Source organism: Megalops cyprinoides, chromosome 2 (genome assembly GCF_013368585.1).
Source record: "Megalops cyprinoides isolate fMegCyp1 chromosome 2, fMegCyp1.pri, whole genome shotgun sequence".
Taxonomy (NCBI): Eukaryota; Metazoa; Chordata; class Actinopteri; order Elopiformes; family Megalopidae; genus Megalops; species Megalops cyprinoides.
Window position 1 is genome coordinate 33,669,924 of NC_050584.1, and position 9,594 is coordinate 33,679,517.

Consider the following 9,594-nt stretch of genomic DNA (forward strand, 5'->3'; position numbering starts at 1 on the left):
CAGCCAGCCTATGGCTTCAGTGGCCATAGAAACTGAATAAAGTGCCATGCAGTTTTTCAATGCTTTTTCACAGGATTTTTGTCCTCTCTCTTTTTTAACATATTTTACATAGTCATAGTCCAAGACTTTTTATGTCTCTAACACTTAAGATGAATCAAGAATTTATTTGGCAGAGTTAAACTTGAAATTAGACTATTTTCACCTGAAGGCAAAGTTAGTAAGTGTCTGTTATTATTGTTGTTCAAGCAAGTCCAAACTGCAATTACCTGGGACCATAATGGACCATAAAATTTGCATAGGAGAATGTGATTCAGTTTGATTTGTCATTTGCTTCTTCTTGTTACATATTTTGGATAACAGTCTCTATAAAGTCTTTATTTACACCCCTTTTGCATTTAGGAAACGTAGAAAACAGGAAAGATCACTTTACATAAAAACAATGTGATTAAGGTCTACATTAGTCAATGCTTCAGACAGTGTTGGATTACATTTTACAGTAAAATTCACTGAAGCACTAGACATTTAGGTGGAGATATAGGTCTGCCTGAGAGTGTGACAGAATGGATGGGAATTGCAGCCTCAATAAAACCCCCTGTCTATCTCTTTCACACTGAAAAAGCACTAAATTGCAGGGCCCCGATTCTCCACAACATGTAAGAAAACAAATGTGTGCTTCTGAAACGTGCCGCAGTGCACTTGGTTTCATGCCGTTATTCGGGGAGACAGCGGTGTCAAACGTTGTTTGTGATTCACGGGCTGAGTTACAGGAATTGGGAGAGCTGCACGAGGAGCAGTGTGTTCTGAGATGGTGTGTACTGTACGTGTCCTAACAAAGCAGTACCCAGCAGAGAGATGGAGAGCGGGGATAGCATTTTATATAGAATTGAAAAGGCCTGGAAAGGAGCCCACAATTGACTTTAACATACTCCGCTCGCCCTCAGTTCAGCGAGAGGCTGGATGACCTAAATTCACTCTACCTCATGTGCCTAGACGTTTGTTTAGCCTTCTGGGCAAACACTTAGAGAAATGTATGAAGCAGAAAAAAATGCATTTGCTTATATACATCACTTATAGCAGGAGACAGCAAAGCATCCCTAGACATCTACAGCCCTCTAGTGGCCATTTTTATTAATGATTGTTCATTTAACAGGTTTCCGTACTGGTGGTTTATGGGGATTTTTCTAAACCATCTTTTAAAGTTATTACTGGCCAGAAAATCCAAGGTCTCTAAATCACACTGCTTTGACGTCATTACAAAGCCTCAGTAAAAAACAATTTTAATATCAGCATTTTAAAGGGCGGAATGATTTATTTGTCTATTTTGTAAGAGAATAAGTATTGATAGACATAAAATCAAGCCAATATTTCCTGTGACTTGAGAAACACGGAGTGTGGAAAAAAATGAGTTATCGTGGCTAAATATTGCAATAGCCTGGGGAAACTGTATACAGGGAATTCACATGCTCAGTTTAAACTGAACTGAAGCAAGATACTCCTATGTGAAAGTTGTGATGAAAAGAGCACTGCTGTTGCAATACAACAGGTGGAATCATGGGTGTTTGACACTTTAGCTTCAGGTCCTAATGAATGTAGTCTTGGCAGAGAGAGCACAGTAAAAAAAAAAAAAAGACAGACCTTTCACCTGCCTCACAAACTCATTAAACTCTTTTAACCTTGAGGATAACAGGCATACACATCATTAATCTGAGAATAATGTTTTTTTTTCTGTGAACCACATGGAAAATGAGAAATAAGGTATAAACATTTAAAGATTTAAAATATTTCAAGCTTATTAAGAATAATAACTTCTCCCAAGGGGAATGAACAGTCTGCCTTTAAGCACCTAGAAAGAGATCAGCTAGATTGACTGCAGATCTTTCTCCTCAACATCCCCACCAGTTGTACATGTCATTCTCTGGCCCTCCTTAGCAGGACGATCTTTCACCTGACCCACCAGAGAGGCAGCAATGTTACATCTGTGCCGTGCATGTTGTGTGTATTGTGAGGTCAGTGACCAACAGACACTTCGAGCAGGGTACATGCTATAAATACTGGCACGAACACTGGCTGGCTGCAGGACTACTGGCTCGGTGGGTCGGCGAGGTTCACTAACTGCCGCGGCCGGATGATCACTGGAGTGTCATTTAATCGCCTGGCCCCAATGGTACATTTCACATCCCAGGCAGTGTTTGGAAACACTGTGGAGCTGCGCCAGAATTACAGCTGGGAGCAGCCAATGAGAGCAGTGGGGGCCTGCGCAGCGAAGCCGTCTGCCTGAAGGGAGTCCTTTACCCTGGGAGTGTGGGGCTGAGGGGGGAGAAGGGATCAAGGAATTATAGGAGCAAAACCTTCCATGTCTGGGTTAAGAGCTTAATATCACCCCTTATGTACGTCATAAGTCATCTTCAAGATGATTACCCACAGATATTATTTCTGTTCCCCAAGTAATTGCAATGCCGGTGTGGGAAACCAGTTATTATGCATGAAAAATTGTATTAGCCGATGCCTGTTTACAGCAGACATCAATATGAGGGATGCTGCAGAGAGGCGTAATGGATTCGGCTGCCACGTCCTCCTCGGCTGCCTTCCCATCGTCCTGGCAGCGAAAAACCTAGTCATCAGAAAGCAGAAATATTTACAGGCCTGACTCTCCAAGATGGGAGAGAGGGGGGAAAGTGGGTGAAAAATGACTTTGTTTGTGTTCGAGAAAGCAGCTAATCAGATCCCCCCCCCTCTTTTTCCCCTCTGCAATCCTCTGAAACGGCTTGGCACGGGAGTCATTCGAGGACAGCTGCACTGTGTAGGTCCGTGTCGTCAGCTCAGCCATTACATGGGCGAGTGAACCACGCTCCATTCCTTGGAACTTGGTATCGCCGTCACGTGCTGCCGCTCCAAGGCCTAAGCTGAGCCAGATATTTACGTCCTCAATGAGGACACCACATCTAAAGTAAACAGGCCTCTTTGGGATGCTGCAGGCATAGCTGCCATCCACTTAGAGTATAGTCCATGCTTGTCAAAGGACCCATTTCCACAGTATTGAATTTAACCCTTTCATGCCCAGTGCCCCTTTTTCTTTTCTTTATTCATTTACATTTACTCATTTATTCATTTGGCAGATGCTTTTATCCAAAGTGACTTACAAGTGAGCTACAATACAACACAACTCAGCAAGAGGGGTGTCTTTCCTTATCTTCTTTGTCTCCCTCCCTCTCTGCTGAAAGTATTTGACTGTTTGTTGGTGTGATGCATAGGGTTTGACTGGTGGGCTTGGACCCCAGACAGCATTTTACTATAGAGAGCAGCTCCAATCACAATCTCACAATCTGCATTACATTATTGCCATTTAGCAGACGCTCTTATCCAGAGTGACGTACATCAGTTACAGGTTTTACAATGTTATCCATTTATACAGCTGGATATTTAGGCAGTATGGGTTAAGTACCTTATCCAAGGTACAGCAGCAGTGCCCCTATAGGCAATCGAACCGAAAACCTTTCGGTTACAAGTCCTGCTGTTTATCCTCTATGCTACACTGCTGAAAAAGAGATCTTTCCTGTCTGGATCAATGAAAGCATTTATAACTTATCAGACAGTCCATACTACTTCACTCACTCATAATACTGGAAAAAAACATTGTGAATTGAAACAAAACAGCTCTGATTCAGTCAACATGGGCACGCACAAAAAACATGCTTTTCAATAATTATTATTTGGATATTTTTTGCGACTGCAGGTTTATTAATTATAAACATCTGGCCACATCCCACATCCTACTGAATTGTTTGTACAATCTGGGTACTTGACTCAAAAGCAGTTGGTGTGTACACCTGTGTACACCTGGTTGATGCAATTTTGTGTTGATGACACGGCCCCCAGTGACTTAGTATGTGTGTGTGTGTGTGTGTGTGTGTGTGTGGTTGTGCATGTGTGTATTCGTCTGTGTGTCTATGTGTTTGTCTGCCCCCTACAGGACACCCTGGAGACCTGCACAGTCTGCACCAAGCCCATCATGGAGCGGATCCTGCGGGCCACAGAGAAAGCCTACCATCCACACTGCTTCATCTGCGTTGTCTGCCAGCGCAGCCTGGATGGCATCCCCTTTACTGTGGATGCCAGCAACAACATCCACTGCATCGAGGACTTCCACAAGTGAGGCCTTGCCCGCCACCCCTTCCACACCCTGTGCTGCCCAGACCACACAGAGTCACATGCTAGCTCAGCGTCGCCTCTCGAGACAGTTGGCCTTATTCACCAAAGGTTTTCATGCCCTTCTTTGCACTCTTGTTCAAAGAAGGCTGGGAAGCCTGGCACCATCTCAGCACTCTTTCAAATGGCAAGAGCTAGACTGAAACACGCTCAAGCACAGTACACATTTTGTTTTTCTGATTTGGTTGGGCAGGAGTATGAGAGTTTGGCTTTCATGTTTCGACTGACCAAGATGCCAGTGTTTTCCTTTCTGTGCTTTTCAAGTACCAGGCTCTGGGCTTTCAGCATTTTCTTTGCACAAGGTCCACTTGTGGCATAAGAAATCTTAGTGAAATAGAGAGTAAATCTATTTCTTCAGCTAGGCTGAAACATCCAGTTTTTCAGCCTCCTGCAGAACAAAGCTACTAAGACATTACACCTGTGCATCTGAATCCTTTGACTTCAGTGGTGAGAAAGTGATGTGAAAATTCAGTTTTTTCTATGAATTGTTTGAGTTGAAGCTGACACGATACTTGCAGGTTGGTTGCAGATCCACAATAAAGCAGCCTTTGTGTCTAGGAACTCCAGTGAGTGCAGGTGGTCAAACCAATGTGACTCTGTGTGACCATCCACTGTCATTGTTGTGGTCTCTCTTTCAACCACCACTCTCTCCACATCCTGTTTTTTTGGCATTCAAGGTGCCTCTCCAATGAAGTCCAGGTCTCCCCCCTGGGGCACCTGATTGGCCCTGAGACCGCAGGGCCATCTGCACATTCTTTCTGGACTACGTCCTTCAAAGCATTGTCCCCACTATGTGGTCACACACAGTGCCCTTCCCTAAAAACATTCAAATGTTTCAAGGGGCTCCTTTCAACTCATGCTTGTACCAGTAATCCTTGTACCAGTTCATCCCACATGCAGGCCTGAAGTCTCCCAGTTTGTGTCCTCTCATATGAAGGTTAGATAGTTTATACAGGTTGCAGACTAGATCTGCCTAGACTCTTGGGGTTTCAGTCTACAACACTAACTCATGAGCTGTAAGCATTGCTCAATGATGTTTCAGCTTGGTGATTTAGGACAGTGACATAGTGGCATAGTCCTAAATCAATACGGTCAAATGTAATTTACATACTTTACCTTAATTGCTTATTGTTAATAGCCGGTTGTCTAAATACATTGGTCCCTTTATTCAAAATGATATAATGCTACACCGACTCCCCTTTCAGATATTATGTCTTGGTGTGAAGACAGAGTCAAATCATGAATTTCCAGTCGGTTAACAACAATATGGATATGACTTATGCTAGTTGTGATGAATCTGCCTGGAAATGAAATTATCATGCCAGTATCATCAAGTTATACAAGAATTTTAAGCTTATTCGAATTCATTTCATGTTGGTGGGGCTTTTTAAAACAGGTTCAGTGTCAACATTTGTCTGTTTTGAATCCATAATCTTCTGAGATAAAGTGACTACAGTTTTACGTGTTCTTAATATTATTATTTATAGTGTCAGTTAAAGCTGTAATTTTCTGCATGTGAAGAGGTTCATTTGATCACATTATGGTTTATGCTGATATTGGGAAGTGAAAGAGGTGCGGGGAATGATGTTCCCTTTTGACTGAACTGTATCTGTCTGTTTTTTTTTTTCATTAGCCACATTAACTTACGTTGTCAGGCAGCCATCATACTGATTTACTTCATCATCAAGTCTCGAATTGACTTATACCCATGGAGTCCAGCTTTAATACCTCACAATACACTTTTTATCGCTTAAAGGTTAGACTTGATGGTTAATTGCTTTTATCTCACTGCAGTCATTTCTTTATGTTAATTACTCGCACTGGGGCACTTGGAGGTGTGATTTGTAGTATTTTTCCCAGCAGGTTAAAGACAGTACTGGAGTGCATGTTCAGAGATGATGACCAGGTCTGGTATGTTTACCCATCCCCTGCCCTGTCATGGCTAACTCTGCCTCTGCCTCTCACCTGGAAGGAAATTCGCTCCTCGCTGCTCTGTGTGTAAGGAGCCCATCATGCCGGCCCCAGGGCAGGAGGAGACGGTGCGCATTGTGGCTCTGGACCGAGACTTCCACGTGCAATGTTACCGCTGTGAGGTCAGTGCCTCACCCCTGTTTGAATAGGCCACTCTCTGGTCTGGTGAATGCAGACAGGATTACATAGGATTCATAGGATTACAGGCTTCCCCTAATGACCCCTGCATCCACTTCTCCTGCAACCCCCAGTCTTTCAACCTCAAACAGTGCTAAAGCACCAGACAGAATGTCTTCCTGTCTTCTACACATAACAGTGTGGCTGATCAAAGAGAGCCCTTCACCCCCCCCCCCCCCCCCCCCTCCAACATGCCACTTCAGTCAGCTAACAGAGAGATGATGTGTTTGCATGCTGAGAGAGCTGGGGAGCTGCAAACACGAAAGTAGTCACATTGAGAGGCCTCCAGCTTTTGGGCAGTAATGCTGCCCTTGTGTAATAACGTGTCTTAAAAGGGAGCACATGTGTGAACCCACTGATGTGACGCTGTCTCTGTCCCACAGGACTGCAGCTCCCCTCTGTCTGAGGGGGACAACCAGGGCTGTTACCCACTGGATGGCCATGTCCTCTGCAAGAGCTGCAACACCATCCGCATCCAGGCGCTCACTGCAAAGGCCACCACCGACCTCTAAGGGATCCCGCCCTCAGCCCCTCCCTCCCCTCCTCCCTCCCGCACGCTCTCGCACACATGCACCCCCTACTATCCTCAGCTTCTCCCTTGCTCACATGCATGTCTCGCTTCTGAAGGAGCCCAAGTCAGTGTCTGTAGAGACAAAGGAATGTTTCTGCAGGTGGGAATGTCTCAGTGGTGACATGGACTCAAGCTAAACTACCTGCTGTTGTTTCGATATCCATTCCAGTTCCATACTTCAGATTCTCTGTTTATGTCATCCACATGTGTAGGACGAACACCCGTGCTTCTGCCTCACTCCCACTCATCCCATGCTGAGCGCAGCATTGACTCCCTATGCCATGATGTGAACATGAGGGCTACCCTCCAGCCGACTTGTCTGTGACCACACCACTGCACTAACAGAAACACAGCTGGACATAACACTTACTGCCTGTTAGTTCAGTAGCAAGGGGCCATGCACTTTGATTTACAGTGCTTCTAATGCAGTGCATAGAATGTGCCACTTTGAATGGTAGCATTGTTATTATTCTTTTTACTATAATGTCATTAGCTTTATGATGGGAAAGTATACTCAGTTTATTAAAATCACACACTCACTCATTTTATCCATGTATAAAACTATATGACTATGTATAACCGCTTCACATTAGCAAATCCAGGGCAAACACCAAGTTGCCTTCCACCCCCCACCAGTTGGCCTTTTACTTCATAGAATTTTATGTGCTGGTTCTAAATGTCTTACACAAAAGACTTTTTTAATCAAGGAGTCCAAGCAGAATGATTAGAAAAAATGTAAGTCTTTTTGATCCCTTAAGGCAGAATCCTGGATTCAATCTGAGAACACTTGCACCGCTCTTGTCATTTACTAAATGTATTGTACTTATTTAAAAGTTACTTTTTTGTTCAGTGTTTAGCTAACTGATTGCATTCATTCAAGTAACTATCAAGCACACGCTGTTTTGTAAGTATAAAAGATGCCATATATGCCATATGCCATATGCTTTTATTCATTATTTACGGACAAGGGAAAAGTGCATTGCAGTTAACCTGGGCTATATTCTCTATTTTGGCTTTCAAGTAACATTGAAATTACTGCAGAAATTTCAGTAAGTCTGGAAATACCACCAAAACAAAACATTTCTCCAAAGATGTTAAATAAAACAACACATATTCAATATATGAAAATATTTAATAACACAAGTTATCAATATAAATACAGTTTACTCTATGTATATTGTCATGTAAGTGTGTGGCAACATTAATTTGGATGTATAAAATATTACCAGGGGAATAAAAATATTTTCATGGGGTAGAAGTTTTAGATGTTTCAAGTTTTATCTGAATCGTTTTATCTGTAGCCTGTCAACTTCAAATGTTTAAACCCAAGCAGAATCTTAACCCAGACTTCACAGGACTGCCATTCAACACAGCACACCTGTTTTACTTCCCCTAGCTTGAACACTCACATTACTGATATTCAAAGAATGTTCCATAAGTCCTTTTGAGGAAGTAAGACAACATAACTTGACATTAACTTGTTTTTAATGTCATTACAGTGGATATTTACAGGACATTCACATGGTCCTAGTCTACAGGAAAGTGTTTTTGTTGGTTCTGCCCCAACATTTTTAGGAGCGTTGTATCAATATTCCCTTTTGAGGGGTGGTCATTCTATACATCTGTGGTCAATTCGCTAGTTCCCAGTTGTGATTTTTGCTGTCTTTCAACTCCCATCCACTCTCTACAATGAGTCTGTGGCTTTTCGAAAGAAATTTGTCTTTTAGTTCAGGAATGAGAGGTACCAGATGGTACAATGCTGACATGACTGTTATATGCAATTGGCCACAGTGTTATGGCCAACTTTTCCTGACATACTAAATTTTTAGTGTGAAATGCCCCCAAGACACTTTCCTCTTTGTATCTCTTCCTGTTGAACCCATTTCCTAAGTTTTTAACTCCTTTAACCTTTTAAGAACTTTCTATTAGTTCTACTTGCCATTTTTATGAATGTTGTCCTCTGCAAAACCTGTAACAGCAACACCAGGTCATTCTGTATGTCACCAGATCTGATCTGGTCAATGTGATTTATGTTTCATTGTATCACATAATACATTCATTATAATGACAGCTTTAGTGATACTTTTTTAAAGACATGGATATCAATGTTCATCTTGCAATCAATCGTATTGACACTTTAAGAATACTATGCATGTTTCTTTTTTTCAAGCAAGGAAATATTTATATTACATAGATGAAGTATAAATTGAAGTAGTGATGTTAAGTAGGGATATGTTATACCAGGTTTATGATTATCCTTCTAGGTCACGTTATGTATTCGTTCTGATGAGAAATGCTTTCAATGCTGGCTTTAAAGTCTCAGCTCACAGATATTTTTCGAAGCTATGCCTTACAAAACATGTACACCACACAGACAGGTGGGGGGAGGAGTAGAGGTACCCCAAAAAGTCTTCTCATCCAGCCCAATCTGTTCAATGAAGATGCTCTCCAGTATTGCCTTTTTTCCTCTTCAGGTCTGTAAGCGATCACTAGCAGGAATCTCTGACAGCTTTGTTCTGGCTGAGCATTGTGTCCAAGCCAGTGACATAACACACAGCCACAGAACACCATGAATGCAGAGTATTGTTATTGTCCAAGAAATAACTCAGCGTCATCCAATGTCACTGTATATTAAGTAATGACTTACTCTCCACGTTTTTTTGCATGAT

General features: G+C 42.4%; 1 protein-coding gene across 8 annotated transcripts in view; it reads left to right on the top strand.

Moving 5' to 3' along the window:
* Nucleotides 1-8,988, top strand: part of LOC118773416 (LIM domain containing preferred translocation partner in lipoma) — a 231,883-nt gene extending 222,895 nt beyond the window's left edge. For all 8 annotated transcript variants that reach the window (XM_036522341.1, XM_036522349.1, XM_036522343.1 and 5 more), the window contains 3 exons: nucleotides 3,971-4,149; nucleotides 6,179-6,299; nucleotides 6,738-8,988. In XM_036522341.1, coding sequence (XP_036378234.1) covers nucleotides 3,971-4,149; nucleotides 6,179-6,299; nucleotides 6,738-6,866 — 429 coding nt within the window. In that variant the 3' untranslated portion in view covers nucleotides 6,867-8,988. The remainder of the gene's footprint in view (nucleotides 1-3,970; nucleotides 4,150-6,178; nucleotides 6,300-6,737) is intronic.
* The last annotated feature ends 606 nt before the right edge of the window (nucleotides 8,989-9,594 follow it).